The following is a 23,576-nucleotide window of genomic DNA, read 5'->3' as shown; positions in this document are numbered from 1 at the left end:
CTTCAGTCACTTCAGTCTGATTTGAAATATCTTTACTCTGAAAGCTTCCAGCATGAGCTCAAGCTAAGCTTAAATCTCCAGTCTCCAGTTTCTGTTTGGGTTATAACCAGGACCATTTCGTTTTCACAAATAAAAACAGAGCAGAGGTTAATGCTGTGAAGTCACATTGTCAGGACTGGCACCTTGGCCATAATGTTTTTCTAATGTCTCAGCAGCAACCTGATTTGTAATTGTCCTGGTGTCATGGGGATAAAATTTATAGAATCAAGTTTCTGTTAGATTTTGTTTCAGTTTGTGGCCAGCCATGGTGATCAAGGCCATTAGCAGTTAAATCCAGGGCAGCTGACCCACAGATGTATTCTATATCATTAATGTCAAGTTCACTATAAAAGGGAAAGCTTGCTGGTGAGGGGTGGGGTTTGTGGCCCAGAAGGCCAACTGTATCCTGGGCTGCATCAAAAGAAGCATGGCCAGCAGGTCGAGGGAGGTAATTCTGCCCTTCTACTCTGCTCTCATGAGACCCCATCTGGAGTCCAGCTCTGGAGTCCTCAGTACAGGAAAGACATGGAGCTGTTGGAACGAGTCCAGAGGAGGGCCATGAAGATGATCAGAGGGCTGGAGTGCCTCTCCTGTGAAGACAGGCTGAGAGAATTGGGGCTGTTCAGCCTGGAGAAGAGAAGGCTCCAGGGAGACCTTAGAGCACCTTCCAGTACTTGGGGGGCCTACAAGAAAGCAGGAAAGGGACTTTTTACAAGAGCCTGGAGTGATAGGATGAGGGGTAATGGTTTAAACTGAAAGAGTGTAGATTTAGGTTAGATATTAGGAAGAAATTGTTTCCTGTGAGGGTGGTGAGACACTGGCACAGGTTGCTGAGAGAAGCTGTGGATGCCCCCTCCCTGGAAGTGTTCAAGGCCAGGTTGGATGGGGCTTTGAGCAATGTGGCCTAGTGGAAGGTGTCCCTGCCTGTGGCAGGGGGTTGGAACTAGATGATCTTTAAGGTCCCTTCCAATTCAAACCATTCTATGATTCTATTAATCTTTTTGCTCTCCCCTCTTCCCTCTGTCTCCTTCTCAACGATTGCTATTCCTGGAGCAACTTGCTGCAACTCTGTGGGCTAAGTATAATTGTGTGTGTTTTATATTACCATTGATATTGGTTTCTTTATTTTATTAAATCTGTTTAAATTTAACCCACGAGTCTCCCTCCTTTTCCCAATTCCCTTCCTCAGTCAGGGAAGGGACATTGGGTGAGAGAACAACTGCTTATTGTTTAGCCCTGGGTGTGGGCTAAATGAAGACATCAAACAGAAGTGTGGAGTGTTTGATTAAAACCCTCTGGTTCTACGAAAATTAAAAAGAAAAAATAAGATTTTCTGACGTGCTGTCTCAAATGCCAAACACTGTGTTTGGGGTCACTTCATGCTTCCTGTTGCTCAGGGTTGTGGCTTTTCTGTCAGCCCTGCTGGAATTGGGCTCATTTTGTTCTTTGAAAAGCCAGTATTTCAAGTGGTCAACTTTGTCCTCCAAAGCATTGTTCTCTCTGAGGTTCATCACTCTGTGCTTTCAGAAGGTGGAAGATGTACAGCACAACAGGAAGGTACATCGAACCCTCCCCAAAGATCAGACACAGCTTCTGTCTCTCCAGCATGACCACAAGCAGAAGAAGAAGGAGCCTTCCAAGAGTTCAAATTCAGCAGTGCATCCTCCATCAAGCAGCACAAGCAAAGAGGTACCATCTCGGCCAATGTAGCATTTTGGTGCTTTGCAGTTTATGATGCTGTGGTAATGCTGAAGCAGAGAACAGACTGATCTTTAAACCTAAATCTGGAGCTTGACCTGTGTCTTACTATATGCTTATGCTACAGTACAGCCTTTGGTTGCCATTAATGTAGAGGATAAGGGAAAGGAAACGTTGCTCTGTCACAAACGGAGAAGGATTTGACTGGTGAATGGGGAAACAAGGTCCTTCCGGTCAACTAGGTGTCATTCCCTTGTCTTCCAAAGAGAAATGAATTGAGGTAGTATCATCTGAGGTTTAATAGATGTCTGCCTGATTTTAGGGTTCACAAAATTGACCCAGACACAGAATGGTGTCTTGCCTCCCAAGCACATATCTCTGTGCCCCAGTGTCAGGCTGTGATGCCTTTTCTTGTTCTTTGTCTCCCAGGATTTTAGGTAGATAAGATTTGGTGGATCAGGGGTAGCCACATATAGCCCTTATTAAGAGTTGTAATCCATTTCGCTCTTTTGCTAACTCTGAAAGTATTTCTGCCCACCAACTTGTTCTGCTTACTGTTACCCTATTGTGAAAAGCTGTGGGTCCATTTCACATATGTTATCTCATCATTCCTAGCACGCTTATTTTTCTTTTTGATGTAATCCCAACTTGTGAGCCCAGTTCTACAGCTGGTGCAATTTGTTGTGTTACCAAAGTCTGGGTCAAAAATCTCAGCAGCTCACAGGTGCCTCCTTGGGTGGCTGTGTCTAAGTAGAATAGCGGATGTGATGGTCTCTGCATTCATGGCAAAGCATCTTCCCAAAACACCCAAGGAAAGGCATGAGGAAAGCTCAGGTACGTGTATGTAAGAGAAATGCAGAGCGCTGCTTCTTAACATTTTGCTGCAGTCTTTAAGTAAGTGTCCTCTTTGTCACCTCTTTGTGTGTTCATCCTGCAACTAGTTCCCTTAGCTGAAATTTTCTATATTGATAAACAGTTAAATGAAACTGCTAGGGTTGTTGAAATGATCAATTCTAATAACTGAATAGAGTCTGCAAACAGCTAAGCAGCAATATGAAATCAGGAAAACAAAAGATATTAAGCTTCTTGTTGGGAGTAGCAGTTTGTGAAAACAAGAGAATAATTCCGTTTGAAGTACAACTTAACTGTCAAAACCAAACGCCCTAGCTCCAAAGGCGTTGTTGCATTGACTGATTAAACAAATCATTACTGAAATTTGAATGAACTCCTCTTGAAATCAGTATTTGTTTGATGGTGGAGGGCTGAATCTTGTTCCAGCTGGGAAGTAAATTGGGTGTGGACAGAGAAGTAAGCATGGAAGTCAAGAGAAATGCTTTGCCTTTGCCAGGCTTTTGGTGGGTGGGGAGAAAATGCAATTCAGTTGAGTATAGTTTAACTTTCTTTTCTACTTCATTGTAGTTAGAAGTCAAAAGAACTGCAAAATGTCAGCTTAAATACTCATCTCTGGTTTTGGCATGTGTTTTGTAAATGACCCCTTTGTAGCAGAATAAAATGTATTATGGAGCTTAGTGTGCAGTCACTGTTAACTTTTAATTTAGTGGTGAAATAAAATATCACTAGTTGCAGATAAAGTGCTGCCTGCCTTTTAGGTTCATAGCACAAGGCTCTTGTTGTTATGGCTACCATAATATACTCTAGTTTTAAGGACAAACTATTTTACAATATTACTTATTTAATCTCAGAACTTCTTGGAAGTCACAGATCCTTCCACTAAAATCATAATTACTGGTACAGGTTTGCATTTTTTTTGATTGAAGTTTGAGACTTTGTAATTATGATAGTAGTTGTAATTGTTCACAACAATTTAAAAGTACTTTAAAGTTTTGACCATTTTTAACAATGATAACTCAGTGAATTTGTTCTTGTTGATATTGATCTTTCCCAGTTTATTAGCCAAAGAGATGCTAGTTTCTCTGTCGGGTGAGACCTACACGGGGACAGAGATAGCCTACTCAAGACTGAGTTTGTTTGCCTACTTTTTGGGGCTCAGTGGCATTTGCAGGACCAATTATTGATATACAAAACTCTCCAGAGTTATTGTTACATCGAGGCATTAAAAACAAACAAACAAAAAACCCTAAAGCCCTCCAAAGCCTCAAGTTTAATGTTTGGGGCCACAGAACCCTTTCTCGTGGGTTCCTTGTCTTTGCCATTGCACTCATCCTGTCGCAGGCAGGTCCGGGTGGGTTTCCCCTGGTGTGTGCAGATGGGAGCTCACTCTGTGCTGTGGCTGGTCCCACTGACACCGGAGCTAATGAGCTGAGACCCAAGGAATCCCAGCTCAGGCTTGGCGCTGCACAAGTTCAGTGCCTGGATAGGGGCTGGCATCAGTTCTGGGAGCCCAAAGTGTCGCTGCATGAATTTGCATCTGGATCATAATACATTGCATGCAAGCACCCTTTGGGCACAGAGGTGGTAGGTAAATTACCGTATCTAGCTTTTACATTTTCTTTCTTGCTTATGGTAAAATTTGCCTTTCACTATTAGGAGCTGCAAGTAATGAAAATCTGGCCTCAAGAGTAGTGTAACGTTCCAGTTCACTGGGGCTAGAATTTCATGGAATTTGGCTGTGTTTTCTTGTTTTAATAAGGTTGGGGTTTTTTTTGTGGGGTTTTTTCTTGGTGTTCTTTTTTTCCCCAGTCAAGATCTGTGGGACTAAGTGGAATCATTTTCCATCTCCTTAGCAGTTTCCTAGCTGTGTTAAGAATATGCTTACCTTCCTGACACAGGCATAAACAAGCAGATATAGTGAGAGATACCATTAAGAATGTTCACCCAGGCATAGATAACTGGGTGGTTTTATGGCATTAATCTCTGGTTTACTGTGAGGAGCTATTTCTAGGCTGCTGAACTGGAGGATGTGCAGTTCAGGAGGAGGATGATAGAGAATGGGAATTAGTTGTGTTGAATGAAACTGGAAAGAATAGTGGGGTCAAAACCATAGGATAAAATTTTTGTAATGAGCAATACCCTCAGGAAATGAAAGGACCTTTATTCCTTCTAGATCATGTTCATCAGTCTTTGCCATAGTGCAAGTAACATACCAAAAGATAGAGTGTGAAAAGTGCTTTAAAGTAGAAAGCAACATGCAGTAATGTCAGTGTTGTAGAAGGGAGTAATAAATGCACAGCAAAACAGGCTGCATGTTGTCAAAGATAAGTAAATAAGACAGATGATTCCTCCCAGCTAAAATCCCAGCCTGCAGCAAATGGGATAGCCTAGAGTACGGATGACAATTCAGGCCCTTTCCCTTGCTGCAGTTTGGAAACTTGATGGAAAAGGAAGGGCTGCAAATGGAGAGGCAATAATGGTTCATATTGTGCCAGGGCTGACCTCTCCCCGATGAGGAGGTCCATCAGAGTCAATGCATGCTGTGCTGCTGCTGGAGAACATCCAGGCTGCAGAGCCTGAGGCTCAGTGTACAACATGCTGCTGCTTTTCTCCTCCTCAGGCCGAGGACCGAAAAAAGACAAGTGACAGCATCCAGCCTTCCCTCCAGTGGCCAGCGGCGCTGGGGCACGAAGCCACGCCACGCCCCAGGATGGGATCTGGTAGCAGTTCCAGCCCTTGCACCCCCGCGCCACAGAGAGCCTTGTTAGTACAGGTACGGTACTGCTGCTCCAGATGGGGAGGAGAAAGCACGGGTGGTCCCGAAGCAGAACAGCACATCGGAAACCTGATTCCCTTTGCTCCTGGCACAAATGACTGAGGCCTGTGCAAACCAGCTCAGAGGTTTTTAGTGCCACCACGTACTGCTAAGTTCTACGTGGAATTATATTTAGGCACTGCAGATCAGGGTTAGATAACAGTTATTTTTATATACTTGATGCCTGATTGCTGATTCCATGATATTACTCTTAGATGTTTCCCAGAAAGCCTGAATGACTGCGCTGTTGCAGTCCCTGGATGATGTATTATTTATATGGTGCCATAAATACATGTGGTGCTTTACAAAACAAGTCCAAAGCTAGAATTTTTGTCCCTGAAGACTATATAAACAAGCAAAATTGTTAGTGATCTTATGAAATAATCTAGAAGTATATGGAGATGCAATAAGGATCAATGCAGAGTCAGATTTTGCCTGTGACTAGAGCACAGAAGGTCCGTGACTTGAAAAATTTCAGTATTAGAGGTAGAAGTGGTACCTAAACAGTACCTGTACAGTGGAAGCTCTCTGGAAAAGTTCTGCATTGGAATCCTTCTCTTAAAACATTTTAGCTCCTGCTATTTCTACTGGTTCTGGGAGAGATGATTCAGGGTTCTCAGTGTGCCCAAAAACTCTGCTTCCTTTCAACATCCTGCTCTTTCACAGTGTATGAAATAAGTAGCTTAGACTGCAGTTACTTTTTTGTCTAGTCTCTTGTGAGGGGACTTGTAAGCATGTGTGAGCAAAAGAAAAACAAGACAGCAAGTAGAAATGCAATAAACTACTGTAAGTGTGAGCACAGCTTATTTAAGCTGGAAATCTCCACTTGCTTTGAAAACATGCAGTGGTGGGAATAATCTTATTGCCTTTATGGTTCGCCACAGCACTTCATTTGTGCATTCATTATCCCCTCAATGAGGAAATACAGTCATAGCACTAATTTTATTCTTGGCAGACGCAAAGAATAATAAGAAGGGCTTCTATTGGTATGTCAGCCAGAAAAGGAACGTCAAAGAAAGCGTAACCCCCCGCAATGAACACAACTGGCAAACTGGTAACAACGGATGAGGAGAAGGCTGAGGTACTCAACAATTTTTTTGCCTCAGTCTTCAATGGCAACCTCTCTTCCCGCACCTCTCAAGTGGATGGATTGCAAGACAGGGACTGGGGAAGCAAAGTCCCTCCCACTGTAAGAGAAGATCATGTTTGAGACCACCTGAGGAACCTGAACATACACAAGTCTGTTTCCAAGTTCAGCTCCAGCTGCACCTCGGCCTTCCCAACCCCATCCCTATAGAACCTGGCAGCGTCCCTATACTCTTCCCAGGATACCTGTCCCTGCTTCCGCTGCCTGTGCATTTCCTTCTTGCCCTTGAGTTTTACCAGCAGGTCTCAACTCAACCATGCAAGTCTCTTGCCTTCCTTGCCTGATTCCTTACACTTGGGGATTGAGAGCTCTTGCACTCTGTGGAAAATGTCCTTAAAGATCTGCCAGCTCTGTTCTGCTCCCTTGTTTCTGAGGGCAGTTTCTCAGGAGGTCCCATTGACTAACTCCTTGAACAGTTGGAAGTTTGCTTTCCTAAAATTCAGGATCCTGACTTTACTCTTTGCCTGACCCATATCCCTCAGGACTGCGAACTCCACCAGTGCATGATCACTGCAGCCCAGGCTGCCTCCAATTTTGACGTCACTGATTAGCTCACTTGCGTTGGTGACTGTCAGGTCCAGTATCACATCCCCTCTGTTAGGGCTGTCTGTTACCTGGCTTAAGGAATTATTCTCGATGCACTCCAGGACTCTCCTGGATTGCCTACAGCTCGCCTTGCTACTTCTCCAGCAGATGTTGGGGTGGTTGGAGTCCCACAGCAAGATATGTATAGTGCCTTAAAAAGCAATATATGGAAATGCCTTAAAAATCATGCCCTCGTTAACAGCTCCATATACTGGCCATGTCAGGCTCAGCATGTCCTGGGTCAGCCCTCCTCATAGCACCATCCTCATGTTCTGCCTTTTTCTCAGGCTGTGCTTCGCAAAGCGCTCCATAGCTCCTCCTTCCCCAAAAGCCAGGGTCATCGTGGATCAGGCTCCCTGGCTCAGCTCTCCCCTATCCTTCTGCTTCTGTTTATGCCCTGGAGCGAGTCTGGCGGAGGCAGGTAATAGCTGGCTGTTAGCATCTTCAAGTCAAAGCCTCCCTGTGCCTCTCCTGTTCAGGTTGCTGTTTGGTGATGGTGGAAAAATCACCATAGACAGCTGTTGGGAGAGGAAGGGCCTCGTTTCACCTGATAGCTCTTATCTGGGAAGAGAGTTGTGTATCTTCTCACATCGTTTTTTCCAGGGCCTGTTTGTCATTTCAAGTCACAAGTATTGTAACCAGGCTGAGTTGATGGCCTGGCTTGTAGCGTCAAATCACGGGAGAGCTGTTGCAAGGTCTACAAGAGGACATTTGTATCTTGGCTGGCAGTTTCCTTGAGGCAAATATTTCAGCCCTGGAATAGAGGTGGGGAGAGTCCATAGTTTATTGCAGGGCATTTGGAATTCTGCAGGAGCACAGTGGCTGTACAGAGGATAGTCCTGCCCTGTTAAAATGCCATTCCCAGGGTGAAAGGAGCTACATTCTAGGCTGTCTGTGTCACCTAGGAGAAGTCACTTCATTCCTTTACACCCTCTCGGTGCTTCTCTGTTTGGTAGTACCTCTGCCAGCTACTAAGGGGAGTGGTGAGGAATGAAGCAGTATTTACCAACCTCTTTCACATTCCTTGATGGAAACTACACTATAAAAATTTTATGCTGTTTAAAGTGATGGTGTTACTTAAGGATAATAGCAACAAGTGATATGTAGTTGTTACTGTGTGATTTCACTCCCTGCTGGTAGCTGCCCTGTTACCCACTCAGAAGTCAGTGCTCCAGCTGATAGAGACCGTGTGGACAGGGAGAAGCCAATCTGTGCTCTTACCTGCTGTGTTAGCATGGAGACCAGATGAACTTCAGTGGGTAATTTATAAATCCTCTGAAGGGTTGTGTTTCCTTGTGCTGGTTGGCAGCAGCTGGTGATGCTAATAGCGGCATGTTTGGATATGCTGCCTGCATTAATTGTATGAAGTGGTAAGGCAATATGAGTGATGGGCCAGTTAGTTACCTGGAGATTAAAAGACTCACAGCAATATACTTGTGAAGCTTGATACGTGGATGTCTTGTTGATTTAAAATAAAAGTGAACTGTGGAGTTAAAATGCAAGCTGAATTCATCACAGATGTCTGTGCTGAAGACCTTCCAGCCAGGTTTGTCAGAGAGGGATCATCTGTCATCGCTGCTCTGCTCAGACAAAAGTGACTTCTTATTTTAAACAATTGTATTCTGTGAGATTTTGTGGCACATCCTGGTTCCCCAAATCTCTCTCAAAATCTTCTCACTGGAAATCTTAACACAGTCCCTGAGGTGCAGGGAGCATGATTTCTCAGTGTCTTGCATCCTTCTGTCTGGTAAGGGAAATGTGAGATATGACCAGCTCAGAGTGTACCATTTCCACCTGTTTTGTACCTGGTTTGTGTTTGCCGCAGCGCAGTAGCAGATCTGGCTCTCTGGCTGTGGTGGTGTGGGATGGGCTGTTCTGGGCTACCTACAGAATTTCAGAGAGACTTCTTGAACAAGGTCACTGAGTCTGTTTCTCTGCCCAGCATCTCCTGCCGCCTGACTAGTGGAGGAATTTAGCTCATGTCTGCTCCATTTTTTAATTGACTCTGTGGTTTTCCTGTAGGATTTGCTAGCTCGATCTCCTCTATTGTCTGGAGTAATGTGGCTGACACAGAACAAGAAAGCTAACAGTATTAGAAGAACTAGCTGTGCATTAGGTCATGGATTGACCCAGTATCCCAGAGCAGATCTGCTCAGCAGTTTAAGAAAATCTTTTTCCTTACGCTGTTTTGTAACAACAGTTGCACTTAATCTACCCCCTGTGTGTAGATTCAGTTCAAATTAGTAACTTAGGCATCCTCCAAAAAGCAGTGCAGCCTGGCTTTTTAAAACTTCTTGCTCCTAAATCTTTTTAAACTAACTCTAGTAATCAGGTTTTTATGTTATAATTTCAGGGAGCAAACGGTCCTTTTCCGTAGCTCTGTTAGGCGTGCCCTTATGGTTTGAAGACACATAGTAGGTAACACTTTGTCTACCTGCACTTTCTGTGCATGAGAGGAGCTGCTGTTCTTTCAGTATTACTTATAATAAAAACAATTTAAGGCTCAAGTTTCAGCAGTTTAGAATCATTGTTAGGTTTTTTTTTCCCCCTCATACAAATTATTTTATCTGTAAAACTTAAGGGGAATATCAAACACTATGATTTGGGGGGTTCTCAGGGACATTTTTGCCTTGCTGTGGAATTGCGAGGTCTTGTAGGTCCTACAGCAACCATCCCAAAAGCAGGTGTCACTTCTTGGCTTTACATGGAACCAGGGTACTGGTCTCTGCCCAAAGAAGGTATGTGGGTACCATCTGCAGAGTTTGGATTCACCCAGTCACTTACATCATGATTCAGCAAAGCCTGTACAGGCTTTTAAGCACAAGTAGTTTTCTGGTAGTCTGCAGGACTCAAAAGCTGAAATTTAGGAAGAAATGTAAGTATCTTGTTGAAAAAGTGGCAAGGAAAAAAAATCTTCCTATATTCTGACAATAATACACTTGCTATAAAATTCCAGTTAGCTAAAAACTATTATTAGTGACAATCGTGTTGGACAAAAAAGTAATTTTGACAAAATGAAAGGCCATGGATTATGCGATGTTATGACTGCTGAAAAAGCTATTTTCTGTAAAGGGAGTCAACAGAACATACTGTCCCAAAAAGGCAGAAAAAGCACCTGAATATTTAACTAGGTGAACTTCTCAGGACTTGTTTTTCGTTAGTTGACTTTGCCGTGGTGGTCTGGGAGGTTGTGATGGGACGTTTGAATGGATGTTCGGCATCTTAAACTGGTTTTAGAATTACTATTTGTCAATATTTAAGTGATTTTGAATGTTGTTCCCATGAAATAATTAGTCTGGTAGAGTTATAGGGAATTTGTAATCATATTATATTATTGAAAAGCTGTGTGCAGTTCTCTGTTACTGTATTTTACTTTTTAAGACTGGGGAACTGGATAATTTTACAGACTTGGGCTGATAAATCAATAAAATGTTAATCCAGGTCATTCTTTGGGGAAGTGAACTGCAGCTGCCTCTGATCTGTGTTGCGGTAACTCAGTCGGGACACAGGGGTTTGAACTTTGATTCAGACAAAAAATTGCTAGCCTCTTTCTCAGGCCTGCACGTGGTGGGGATGCTGGTCTCGTCACGCGTTGGTGAAAGAGGTGCCTCCCAGCAGAGGTGTGTTAGCATGCCGGGGCACGGGCTCCTTCCAACATGGGGAGGACATCAGCCCGTGGCGTTCCTGCCGGCTGCGGGTGTCTCCGGAGAGCCCCGGTCTTGCTTTGCATGGGAGGTCTGACAAGATGAAGCACAAAATGGTGTAGCTTCAGGCATTTCTCTAATATTTTTTTCTATTTCTGTAACATCAAATTGGTTCTAGTATAGCAATCCCTCAAGATGGGCCCAGCTCACACAGCGTTTCCGTGTGTTCTGTCTTGGTCTTGTGTCCAAGAGGATTTCTCATTTCAGGCAGGATCAGTACATTCAGTTGACATTTTTAGCTTGCTGCCTTTCTTCCCCTTTGGAAGACGCTGGTGTAATAGATCATTAGTGTATAGAATTTAAGGGACCTTTTCTCTCTCTCTCTCTCTCTCTCTCTCTCTCTCTCTCTCTCTTTAAAAAAAAATTCTTTTAAATATAGAAAGAATCAGAGGACCAAATCTTGAGTATTTTAGCTTGAGTTTTACACTGCTTACTTGTTGTTCCCTTGGAATGAAGACTTTGTATAGAAGTGATTTGATTTCTTCCCTTCTCCTGGCTGTGATTAGGACATTTACTCTCCCAATGCTCTCATTTGATACCTTTGAAGATATCTTTCAAACACAGACGGTCGCAATGGGAGCACCTGGACATGGCTACCCATGAGGTGTAGTCTGAGCGTAGTTTCTTATTTCTTTCTTACTGCATTCTCAAGTTTGATTTTTTTTTTTTTCAAGTAACTGAAAAATCTGTTACAGAGGAGGGCCAGGGCACCCTCATAACCACTGGAGACTTGAAAGCGCTTCCAGCTGGCAGTTTGTCTCCATTGACTCTAGGTTGATGGTGGGCTTGCAAAGACTAGTTTGGAAGTCAACATCTAACTTAGAGGAGGTGGGTTCCCCCAGTGCTTATGCTATCTAAATTCTGAGATGGAAGCATGGGTCAGGTTTGAATGGAATATACTTACTCAACAGTAATTTTTGCATCATCCAGTTAACTAGTTCACTGTGCATTGCCAATAACCTATTAGCTTCTCCATAGATTTAAGAAGGGAGAGATACATGGACAGCGTATGTGTTTTTACTATTTCTTTTTATTGTACCCTTCGCCTTGAAATATTTATACCTAACATGCTCATATGCTGGAAATGAATAACTTAACTTCACAGTGAACAAGGTGAGTGGGGCTGTATCCAAACACTATATTCCTTGTACGTTTACTAAAAATTTGATCTCACAAACAGAACCATTATTATCTGTTGAGACTGGGACCTGTTACATAGGCAGGGAAGTACAATTCAACATGTATTTCATTTGTTTCAAGTGTGAAAATTTCCGGGCTAGTAAGGATGCATACCACAGCAGTTCACTGTCAGATATGGTGACGACACCACTCAGCCCTGTGCAGGATGACGTATTCTGGAGCATGGGTCAAAACGAAGAACAGCCCCCAAAGGTATGTGAAACTCGGGGCGTTTGGCACTGTCAGTGGTTAATAGCACTCCACTGAGTTCCCCTGCACTGTGTAGTGTCCGTCCTCTGGACTTCGTGAAACTCAGTGAAAATCTCATTGCTTGTACATTAACTGGGTCTCAGAAATCTGGAAAGAAGATAGCGAATTTATAAGCAGGACAGTGTTCTGAGTTTAGATGTATGTATGTAATATCTGTGGGACCTGTGGATGCAGATATGCTTTTTCTTAGACCAAGTATTTGTAGCTGCCCTTTCTGTGAAAATTCTGGCTTGTTGCAGAAAAGCTCATTAGTGTGTATAATTCAGGTGGTGGTGTATTTCTCTTTTTAACAAAATTTCTAAGAACAAGTACAATAATATTTGTGAGGGGATGTGTATGTGCATGCGTGCATCTATTCATTTTATTACTTTGCAGTTGGCCGGGGGGGTGTCTCTCTTCCCCCAGCCCTTTGGTAGCAGTGTAAGGTAATCCACCACCTAGGGAAAGCTGCATTAAGTGCCTGCAGATGTGTTTCCCTGTCTGCTTTAAATATTGAGCAAGAATAATGCTGACTCTAAAGGAAAGGTGCAAACCACTTGCAGTCTGAACCCTGATAGATTGCACAGGCTTGGAGCAAATTGGAATCACTTCCTGCTGACTTGCAGCTTCCAGTGTTGATATCATGGAAGACCTCTCCACAGGTCCCACTGAAGCATTGTTCATTTATGTTGGTTAGTCTTATTTTTGCATTAATACAGGGTAAGCATTAGGTTTATTAACTGACTTTGAAATATCAGTAGCAACCTTAAAACATTTGATTAAATCCTTAAGGTTCCAGAGAGGACAACCTCTAAATTTTACAGCAGGGATCAGCCTGGCCATCAGAGATGCCTTTCAAGGTAAGCTTTTAAGTGTTTTATGCTTATACTAATGATGATTTATTGTCAATAGGAAAACTAAAGCCAATTTATTAAAAACAAAGCCATAACCTCAGTAACACCAAAACTGACATGAATTCATACCTCATTTAATAGCTGTTACAATTATTTTCGAGTCAGTTTGTCCACAAAAATAACTAACCAAACTTCCTGATCTTAAACCTGAAGGAAGTGTCTAAGCCAGCTTCCTTTTAATGATTGACGTAACTGATTTAAAGAGAAACAAGCCTCTTATAGAGCTCCTCCTTTTCATGCAAGGTGGTTCTGTCTTCTGCTGGAGAGCAGTATTTTTAATATATAAGGGATGTTCCACCTGTAATAATTCCTGCAACAAGGTGTTTCATTTGGTTCAGTCTGTTTGGCATGCCCGAGCGGGTTGCATGCAAGTTGTGTGTCCATTTCCCAGCTGATGGGCAGCGTGTTGTGCAGTCATTTAACTTCTTGTGATTCGGTGATGCTTTACTTTCCCTTCACATTAGAGTAAGCGGCTGCTGAAGGTGCAGGTTACTTGAGATCCTAGCCTGTCGACACTGCTGATGGCAGGTGGGAGTGGAGCTGGTCAGGGCTGCCTGAATGCTCTTGCAGATGCTCCACATCAGCGCCAGCACCATCATTTTCAAAGGGGAGTTAGGTGCTTGGATACTTTGGCGCGTGGGTGTCTGGCCCCAGCTCCCTGTATGGGCACTTATAATTATGGCTTGTGAAGCTTGTGCCTGTAGCTTTGTTTTGCCTGGTAGTAGCTTGAACAGGCTGTCTGTAAATGTATCTTGACTATTTTGGCAGTCTGCCCTTAAGGCTAGTGTACGTTTTCCATATCCCAGGAGAAAAGACCAAGGATGCAGAGAGCTCTGCGGTAAAGGGTAGCCCCCTCTGGATGTCTAATCAGGGAACATAATGCTGTGAGAAACTAGGGTTGGAGAGATTTGAAAGGGAAGTAGATTTAGCTGACATAACAAAATAATGTGCAGCACTTCTGATGAGCCAGAGTCAGAAACATCATCTAAAATAACTTACAAGGGAAGTCAAGCTTGCTTAAATGCTCTCTACTTAAGACTTTTAGGAGGCAAAGCAGAAAAAAAACCTATTTAAGTAAATCGCAGTGTTAAAAGTGAGTGGCTTCTGAGCCTGGGTTTCTGGGTGAGCCGCTGTTTTACAGCACAGGCTTGGCAGCTTGTTTTGCTGTCCGATGCTTTCCTTTCTCCATTGATAAGTGGGTGATGATATACCTTCTAGGAGGGTATTGGAGCAGGTTTCATTATTTGTAAAAGCCAAGAGATTTTGGAATCAGGAGTGACACAGATCTGAAGAGGCCAAGGGAGAAGTAGGATATTTGGTAATGACTTGGGAGTCTCTGTAATCTCCCAGAATGACTGCCCAGATGAAACTGTCCCCTCCATCTTCATTTCTCACTACTGGGTGGCCCTGCTTGGAGCAGCAATGAATATAACATTTTTGTTTATCAGGAGCATTGTATCGTACAGTAACAGCAGGGAGCTTGATTCAGGGGCCTGGGAGGTCCATTCCAGTCTGTGTTCCTGCATGCAAGATAGTCTGATCTGCTTTTTGTCTTTCTGTTTAGTAACACTCATCAGTCATCTGCCGGGGGACATGCTTTGAGGCTAAACAGCAGCAGCAGCACTCCTGGCAACAAGCAGTGGGAGATGGGATCTCATCAGAGCAGCCGGTCAACCTCAGGTGATTCCTAAGTCAAAGATTCATCCATCAAAATGTGCAAAATTCCTATCACATGAAACGGGCTTCTGCAGGGTGTCAAGTGCTGCATTGCAAATGGGATATTTTTTTTAACGCTGTCTTCTGGTGATAGGCTTTTGAAAGCCCTCTGGATTTTGTGGTTCCATGTTCCCAAAGTATAAACGCTTCCCCTTTTGAGTCAAAAAATGACTGTGAACATATTTTGATATAGAAAACTTGAATTGCCTCAACTAAGAATTGAAAAAAAATCAGTTCTGTTGCACTTACTGACACCATTGAAACTCAGCAGAGCCAACATTACAGGCATACAGACGTAATTCAATACTAATGTTCACCCGTTGGCATTTTCTGCATAACCGTATGGTGCTTTTTTGCATTGCCCACTGATAAGATGATGCAGATGAGCAGTTGCTGTACACTGATAGTTCTGCCCTCTAATAACGTACTGGCTGAAGGAAGCGTAAGACTCTGTACAGCACTTTATGAAATGTTCCTCCAATATTCTTTTACTTGCAGAAAGATAGTGGAACTGAAAAAAAAATAGGTGAAAGAAATTAAAAGGTAGAGAGAGTCTCATCCAATTTAAGCAAAGTGCGACTTTGTAAGCTATCTTGGTATCACTGGTAGCGGTGTAGGAACGCAGTGGGCTTGCTCATCGTTGTGCAGATTTTTTGCAGTACAGACTCTGGTTGCTGAGACATGACCTGAGATTCTGGCAGATGGGGACATGGAGCAGAAGGGGACAGCTTTGTGCTTCGATTGTTATTCCTAAGGATGTTTTCTGTGGGTCAGCTGGAGGGCAATTTCTTGTGTAGCTGCTTGCAAAGCAGTGGTGTGTTACAACGCTTTGCATCCAGGTTGACTACTAAAGGTGGGGAACATGGGGAATCATGCCCAATTCGAAGCAGGGTGGATGCTAAAAATGTTCTGAAACCACATCAGTGAGCTGCTGAGGTCATTTATTTTCAAACTGAGGCTCACATTGTTAATTTGCAAGCCCTTGATAAATGAAGAACAAATTGCTTATTTATTACACTTACACAATCAAACCAGTTTTGCTTTCACTAACTACACAGAATAGGAAGCTTTGCTTCAAGAGAAACCCAACACAGACTTCAAACTGCTTGGGTTTTGTTTCTTTTTGCTCTCATGTCATTTTATGTTTGAATAACAGCATAGAGATGAGCAACGTGCAACAGCCCAGCTCAACTTTGCAGTGTTTGTGTGATGTGTAACTCCTGTGCTATTTTGGCATGGGGAAATGAAAACCTCACCAGCAATGGAAAGAATAGAAAACCTCCCTTGTGGTTTAAGCTGTCTCCTTGCGTTCTTAAGTGTCATTAAATTACAGCTAGTTCTGGCATATGGTGTTCCAGAAAGAGTTTGTTGCTTTCTCAAACCCACAGGGATAATGAATTGGGCAGGAAAGGGCTATAAATACATTAAAGCTAATACTGCTGCTGAGTTGCTTAGGTACTCATTGACCAATAAGGAATTCTGAATTTTAAAAGCTTTGCAAAATGCATGAATACATGAAGCCATTGTGATAAAACTGTCTAAATTACCAAATACAAATCCTAATCTGTGTGAGCTTGAATTCTCCCCCCTTAACTTGTGAGGAGTCCTGTTGGTAGCAGTGGGATCGCCATGGGAGAAACTGCCAAATGAGGTGCACGTTGAGTTGGCTGGTGTGTCCCAGTCACGGGGTGAGGGCACATCTGCTTTCCCTCCCTTCACTTGTACCGGGAATTGCGTGCAGAAGACAACACTCTCCAAGGCTGCTTTTGCTCTTCCCAGGTAGCTTCGTGGGCAGTGGGGGCATTGAAAGGGAAGATGCGCTTAATTACTTGCAAGCATCCCTCCTAACATGACATCAGCACATGCAGGTGGACTCCAGCTCCTCTAGTCTTGTTTGCTTGGGTATTCAATAGCTGTGCAAGCATGGTGGCAAGCCTAGGTCCCCATGCCACCTGGGAGGGAAGCATAGTGCTGCAGCTTCCTTGCTGCCTGTACCTAACCTTGGGCAGAGTGTCACAAGGTGCCACCTGACGCCGAGTTGGCCCGCGGCGGGGCCCAGCTCTCTCTGCAAAAATGAGGGCTGTTATTACCTGCTTTCCCACGGTGCACAGTGGAAGTGGGAGCTGAGAAGTGACGCTCTGTGTGCCCCAAGGGAAGCAGGGGCTGGAAAATGGTTTTCGCCCTGTGCTGCTGTGGGAAGTGGTGAATGCTCTTCTGCTTTTAGCTTGACCCCATGCTTGTGAGTGGAGTTTAGTGCAGCTGTTTGCCCTCAGCCCAATTGCGTTTAGAGAATCAGACCCTTTAGACTGTCTTTGTGCACCACTTCTATGAAGGCCAAATCTTGGCACCACATCTGTTTGCTCATGAAAATGTGCATCGGGGGCCCAGGCTCCTGTACCTGTCTCTGCATCCCTGTCTGCAGTCACAGCAATATAGCTGGGTGGCACCTTTAGTGCTGGAATATGACCAGCAGTTGCTGACATGATGAGCTGTCTCCCCTCAAGGACAGGATCAGAGGTAGGGATTAGCATGCCCTCACTCTTCTCCCTTGCAAGCTGCCTTCCAGTTCGTGGAACTGTTGCTGGTGCGCAGTGGGAGTATGTTGCCGAGGTTTTGGTCTGCTTGTCTTACTCTTGCAGCATTAAACTGCCAGGAGAGGCTGGTGTCTGCCTTGGGTGGTAACTATATGTGCTTGTCTTGCTGATCCCCTCTCTCACTCTGCTGCACATGCATTGAAAATAAGAAACTTTTTTTTTGTCCCCCCAGGGAATCCAGGACAGGCCAAGGCAGAGAACGCTTTGTCCCAGAACCACTTGCAGCTGCATAAGAAGTCCAACAAAGTTTCTCATCCAGGCCAGATTGCAGTAGGTTCTTTTAAATCCACTGATGTTTTTGATTTGTTTCTAGTTTTCACTGAGGGTCTGTCTGTGCAGGCAGCTCCTCTGTTGGTGCTTGAGTTTGCTAGCTAACGAGTCCACCTGAGAGGCAGTGTGGGGCTGGCTGCAGCTTACTGCTGCATTAACGTGTCTCATCAGCTTTTGGCCCAGGTCTGACTTGTGTCCAGCTCAGGTTGTTGGCGGAGAATTCACTTTTCCTGAACCTGTCTGATCATAAATCTTTAGAAAGGAAGGGTATGTCTTTAATATTTCAGGAAGTCATTGATCAGTTGTCATGCAACCCAGAAGTCAAGACCATGCCAGTGGCTTGTGCAAATATCCAATGTGTAACTGCCTGGGATATGCCCCACCAGGCTGTGACACACTCAAGACTGTCCTGGCTCTCTATTTGCTGATGTGCTGCTGATGGAAAGGATGATTGCTACTTCTCTGTCTTATTTACTGAGGCATTTCTTTTCTTTGGTGGTGTTTGGGTGGGAGTGCCTATCAGACTCCTGGAGCTCACCGTGCCTTGTGTAAGAGCTCGTATGTGGGTTGCTTGGCATTTTAAAACTTTGCAGGATGCTTGGCATTTTAAAACTTCGCAGGCAGGCCTGGCTGGCTCCAGGGGATGCAGAGCAGGGCAGCAGGGGACAGCTGCAGCTTACCGGAGTCTCCAGCCCCTCCTGGCTTGTCAGGGACCAGAGGTTTGAAGGAAGCCCTATGTTTAGGCCATTACCAATGGTGTGGGAGGCCTATATATGAGTTCCCCTAGGACTAGGGTGTCTGACTGCCCCGTGGGTGTGAGCCATGGCTCTGTTGGTATTGCCTTTCCCTCCCAAAGGTGCTTCATACCCGCTCTGCGGAGGCACAGACAGTGCTGAGGTATGGCCCTGCAAGCCTCAAGGTGGTCCAGGGCTGGAATGAAATTCAAGCTGGTGTAATGCCCTAGTCCTGGTGCAGAGCTCTCCTTTTCATGTGCAAAAAAGAGGAAGTACTTGTATGCTCCTGCAAAGTGTGAAGACTGAATCATAAATGTTTGAGATTCAAAATTACATACTGACTAAAGTTAATCACCTTTCAACTTTTAGGAAAATCAGGTGTTTTGGCTTTCCTGTGTGAAATACCCACTTGTGGTGGACCAACAAAAGTGTCAACTTCCTAATAAAGCTTTTTTGGTGTGGAAGTGACAATAACTGTATTTGCTGGGACAGTAAAATACTGCACATGCTGTTTAGCGAGGGGTTCTTCCATGAGAAAAATATCAAATGAGTTTTCTTTACTCAGAGTCCAGGCTCCTTTGCCAAGGGGAAGGACGCTGCCAACTCATTCTTAAAAGCAGCAGACTATTCCTCATCAAGTGACGAAGTCAGCAGCAGTGATGAAGATGACATGGACCATGCAAGGTTGGCTTGATTTTTTTCTTCTTATTATTATTTTCTTCCTTTTTATTACACACTTATAAATATCTGAAAAAAGTTGGCATACATAAATACTGCCTCCCTTCTGAAGTTACTATCAGTCATTTATGTCAGTTCTAATTAAGTGCTTTAATTGCACTATAATGAACTCCTGGGGCTAAATGTTTGCCCTATCAGATGTATGCAGTGTAATAAGCTTTGATGAGTTGCTGCCCTGAGACAGTGAGGAAATGTCTCGTTTTAACTGAAGATCAATAGGTAGTGCTTTGATAGAGATTACCTCACATTGATCTACGTTTAAATGGAATTTTTGAAAGAAAAAAGGAGAGGGAAAGAAAACTGTACACCTTCAGTCAAAAAAGCAAGGCAATCATGACCCTTGTTTTCAGATAGTCTCTTCACTCCAGGAGAAATAAAATAAAAAGCTGTTTCCTTCACCAGGGCTGTTTATAAAGAGGGGATAGTGTAAGCACGGTTTGTTTTTTGTAAAAGTTGCTGTATTTTTAATTTTGTTGCTTTGCACAATCACTGTGGTTGCCAGATGATGCTGTGGCTTGTACCAAGCTGATCTCACCTGAACCATTTCTCTCTAGCTTTCCAGTTTCTCTTGTTGATTTTGTGACTGACATCTTGTGGTGTTTTACCTGTCATGCAAAATGTGTATTCTGCTGAGAAATAATGGAGCGGGAATAGCTTGCTAGTCCAAGTGAAGGAGAGTCAAGGGATCAGTTGGCCAGCCCTGCTGTTTGGAACAGCCAACAGAACTATTTTTTAGTATTGATGCATGAAACTTCTAATTTTCTTGCAAAGAGACTTCAGTGTAATTCAAGTTCTAGGATTTACTTTGAAGTGCATCACAGGGCCGCAGAGCTCTCTGGGATGGGGCTCTTGCTCTTCTGACATCATTTGTCAGTCTTCAGGAAGAGATGCACAGATTTGTAGCACTGTTGGCAAGCTATTGCGTTGGCCTGGTACCAGTCCTTTCCCCTGTGCTGCTCTGAAGAAGGAAGAGTTTTTGCACCTGCATATGCTCCTCATTTGCATTTCTGAAGTTCATTTTCAAAGCTGAGGGATGAGGAGGGAGAATGTTACAAATCTTGTAGCTTATTCAGTGCACCTGAAAGAGCTGTCTTTTTACTGTAATGCCTTTATTTTCTTACTGCTCCTCTTCCAAACCACCTTATTCTGATCTGTAAAAAGTTTTATTCACTCTAGGTCATAGAATTCATCCTAGACCTCAGAAAGACTCTACATAAAAATATGGATTTTCCCTGTAGCAATGACTTTGCTGTGTAAGTGTTAGATTGCTGTGATCCTTGCATGCTGTAATGATTTGAAGGAGTGGTATCACTGCCTTTGGAAAGCTGCATGTGTTATTTGCATCTCCTCTGTGTGTGAGATCCACCAGTTCGCTAGAGAAGTGGAATTAGCAGGATGATCCCTGTCAGGTTTGCCTTCCTGTGCACACAGCCACCGCGAGAACTGTAAAATCAAGAGTATAATCTTGTCTGTTAACAAGGTCTCTTCACCTCGGCTGAAAGTCATTTATATTAAAAGATAGATACTTTGGGGAAAATATCCTGATTATCACCAAGTAAATAACAAAAAGGATAGTGATCAAAGTGAAAGCAGCAGTCACCATTGAAAGTTTGCATATTCTGGAGAAAGTCAAGTTTTTTGGTTTTAATGCTATCTAAAGCACGTGAACGCATGATCTGAAGCCCCTTGTAGTCTGTAGGAGTGTTTCTGTGTGGGCTTTGGCTGGGACATCTTGGGCCAAGTTTTAGTTGGCTATTGAAAACAATCTGTGTTTTTTTGTTCTTGCCTGGGCTGTGGAACAGCTTTTGAGGTCCACGCTCCAGCTTTCATGAAGGTGCCCAGTAGGACTAGGCTTGGGACATGCACATATGCAAGAGAAAGAGCTTGATATTCTCTTGGACGAACCCTGTTAACCACCCTGAGAAGGCTCATTTCTGAGGAAGCCAGGACTAAGGGCAGCATCTTTCACCAGTAAAACAACTTTTGGTCTTGTTTTTCTTTTCAGTGGGATGAGCCAGAATTGTTCCTCACACACACCAGGTTTTTGTTTCAAGGAAAGGATGTCTGTGTACGTGATCCAGCATCTTGCCCGCTTGTATAGCGTATCTATTCCATTGATGCTAATTTCTCCTACTCTATTGAGAGTGCTTCCTCCTCCGATGCCTGCAGCATTCACAGTCCCCCTAAAACACTGAGTTTCCTGGGGCTCATTTTGTGTAGTTCAGTTTCCTCTCTGCTCTTTATGTGCTGTTCCCTAACAAAATTTGAACAAGGTGGGTGCAGCTGTGTGCTTGGCTAGGAATTACTTTCTCCCCCTAATAAGTGGGAGGTTGACATCATTTAGGATCAGCTGCTGCTTGCTTTCCTGATAAGAACAGGTCCTTGCGCTTACCATTGATCTTACTCCATATCTTGCCATTCCTTCTAAGTTTTGTATGCAAATATTTACCCCTCCCACAGAAGGGAGGGAGAGTCAAAAGCAAAAAATAAACAATAAAAAAAACACCACAAAAACTTCTACTCCTTCACAACCATCTTAAGTCGGTAGCTCTCTCACCAAACCTTCTTTGTTATTGCATTGGGCAGCATTTAAAAAAAAAAAAAAACCACCACCCTTACACTCTCCTATCAGTTGTGGGATAGCACTGCAGAGCCCTTCACACCAGCATCCTGAATCCAGTCAGTTTTATAATTACTGGAAAGGAGGCAGAAATTAATAGGCGTAAATGGATTGCAGTAATAAATAAATGGATATAAATAAATAAGTGGAATAAATAAATAATGTGGGGTGGAAATGCACAGAAATGGGGCCAGAGCCTTGCTGACAGAAGTTTGGGGCAGTTCCACTTGGGTGAAAAAGTTTAAAATGCAAAGATACCTCTGGGTGTGTAGGAAGCAATAGTATGCTGGGGTGTATCACAACACATGCTTGCCTTGTTCTTCCTCTTTCTTTAGGTATCTGCTTTTGGTCACTGTTGAAGACAGGGTACTGGGCTCGGTGGGCTTTTCGCCCCAGCCAGTCCAGCAGCTCTTACGTTCTTTTGTCTCTGTGTGCACTGGGCAACATTTTCTTTGTTTGTACGTAAGGTGAGGATGTCCGTGTTTCAGGGACTGATTCACAGTATGAAATGCCAGTGTAGCCTGTCCCAGTAGGCACTGGTGGAGAGGTCCCTGACACCAGCATAGAGCAGAGCAGCGGCTCTCCCCCTTGCAAGTGCAGCTGATGCTCTTTCTCTGAAGAGGAGGGTGGCTCATAATTGCACCCCACAGGGTAGTGTACGAGGAGAGACAGGAGAAGTTTTGAAGTAGGCACTTCGCAAATGACAGCTTGAGGGACCAGCTCTCACTTGCCTGAGCTATGGAGTGTCTGAAAAATGATGGGTTAAATGCAGGGAGATGAAGGGATGCTCTTTGTCGAGGTGGGGAGAGCTTCTGCGTGTGAGTGGTCCTCAGGCTCAAGTCCGTCCAGGCACATCCACAGACTAATCAGCTTGCTTTTGTACAAGAACCTGTAAGGGTAACTAGTGAACGTTAATTATGCTCACTTTTGAACATGTGTATGTGGGGTTTTTAGTTTTTGGGTTCTTTTTTTTTTCCCCTGAAGTAGTTCTGTTCATTAATTGGAGTTTGTTACCAGGCAACTGCTAAGCAGCAGAGTGGCAGATTTCTCAAGGACGAGAGTACCAGATGGAATTGAACTGAAACCCCAAAGCACCGTTGCAGAACAGAAGGTAATTTGGCCATTTGTAAGGGGGTGGGTACAGTGAGGGGGAGTCAGATCATTAATGTGCATGATAAACGCTGTATCCATTTCTTCTCGGCAGCATTTTCCCTCTGAAGTCCTGCTCTGTCATTGCAAATTACAGCTATAAACCTTGAAAAAAATGTTTAGTTTCAGGTTTTGTGCTTCCTATAAAAATGCTTACATTTAGGTATGAAATTTGTCCTTATTGACCTGGTAGTAGTTTCTGGGCAGGTTGCAAAAAAGCAATACTGTTGATTATTGTTGGTGTGCATTGTTGCTATTTTTAAAAATCTTGACCTTTTTTATTCCAATTTAAAGAGAACTACCTCTTACTACTTAAAATATTACCAGAAGAGGGGAAAAACACTTTATCTCTCCCTGCTGGCTTAGCAAAAATACATATCTTCCCATGTGTCATGTTGTGGTTCCTTCTCAGCTGTAGTTTCTAGTAGAGACTTCAAGTCATGTGGATTTTCCCCTGTGATAAATATTAGTGCAGAAAAGATGAAGACAGACAAAGCAGAACCATGGTCTTTGTGGTCGAAAACAAAAAAAATTACAGTAATAAGGCTTGCACTCAGCGTCAGAGCTCTTCTC

General features: G+C 43.6%; 1 protein-coding gene across 2 annotated transcripts in view; it reads left to right on the top strand.

The window, feature by feature from the left end:
* NRK (Nik related kinase) overlaps positions 1-23,576 on the top strand; it is a 105,318-nt gene that overhangs the window by 58,762 nt on the left and 22,980 nt on the right. For both annotated transcript variants that reach the window (XM_068412105.1, XM_068412104.1), the window contains exons 14-21: positions 1,567-1,728; positions 5,210-5,362; positions 12,101-12,232; positions 13,061-13,128; positions 14,747-14,862; positions 17,665-17,762; positions 19,062-19,180; positions 22,872-22,965. In XM_068412105.1, coding sequence (XP_068268206.1) covers positions 1,567-1,728; positions 5,210-5,362; positions 12,101-12,232; positions 13,061-13,128; positions 14,747-14,862; positions 17,665-17,762; positions 19,062-19,180; positions 22,872-22,965 — 942 coding nt within the window. The remainder of the gene's footprint in view (positions 1-1,566; positions 1,729-5,209; positions 5,363-12,100; positions 12,233-13,060; positions 13,129-14,746; positions 14,863-17,664; positions 17,763-19,061; positions 19,181-22,871; positions 22,966-23,576) is intronic.

This window comes from Nyctibius grandis, chromosome 13 (genome assembly GCF_013368605.1).
Source record: "Nyctibius grandis isolate bNycGra1 chromosome 13, bNycGra1.pri, whole genome shotgun sequence".
Taxonomy (NCBI): Eukaryota; Metazoa; Chordata; class Aves; order Nyctibiiformes; family Nyctibiidae; genus Nyctibius; species Nyctibius grandis.
This window is presented reverse-complemented; position numbering and strand designations above follow the sequence as displayed.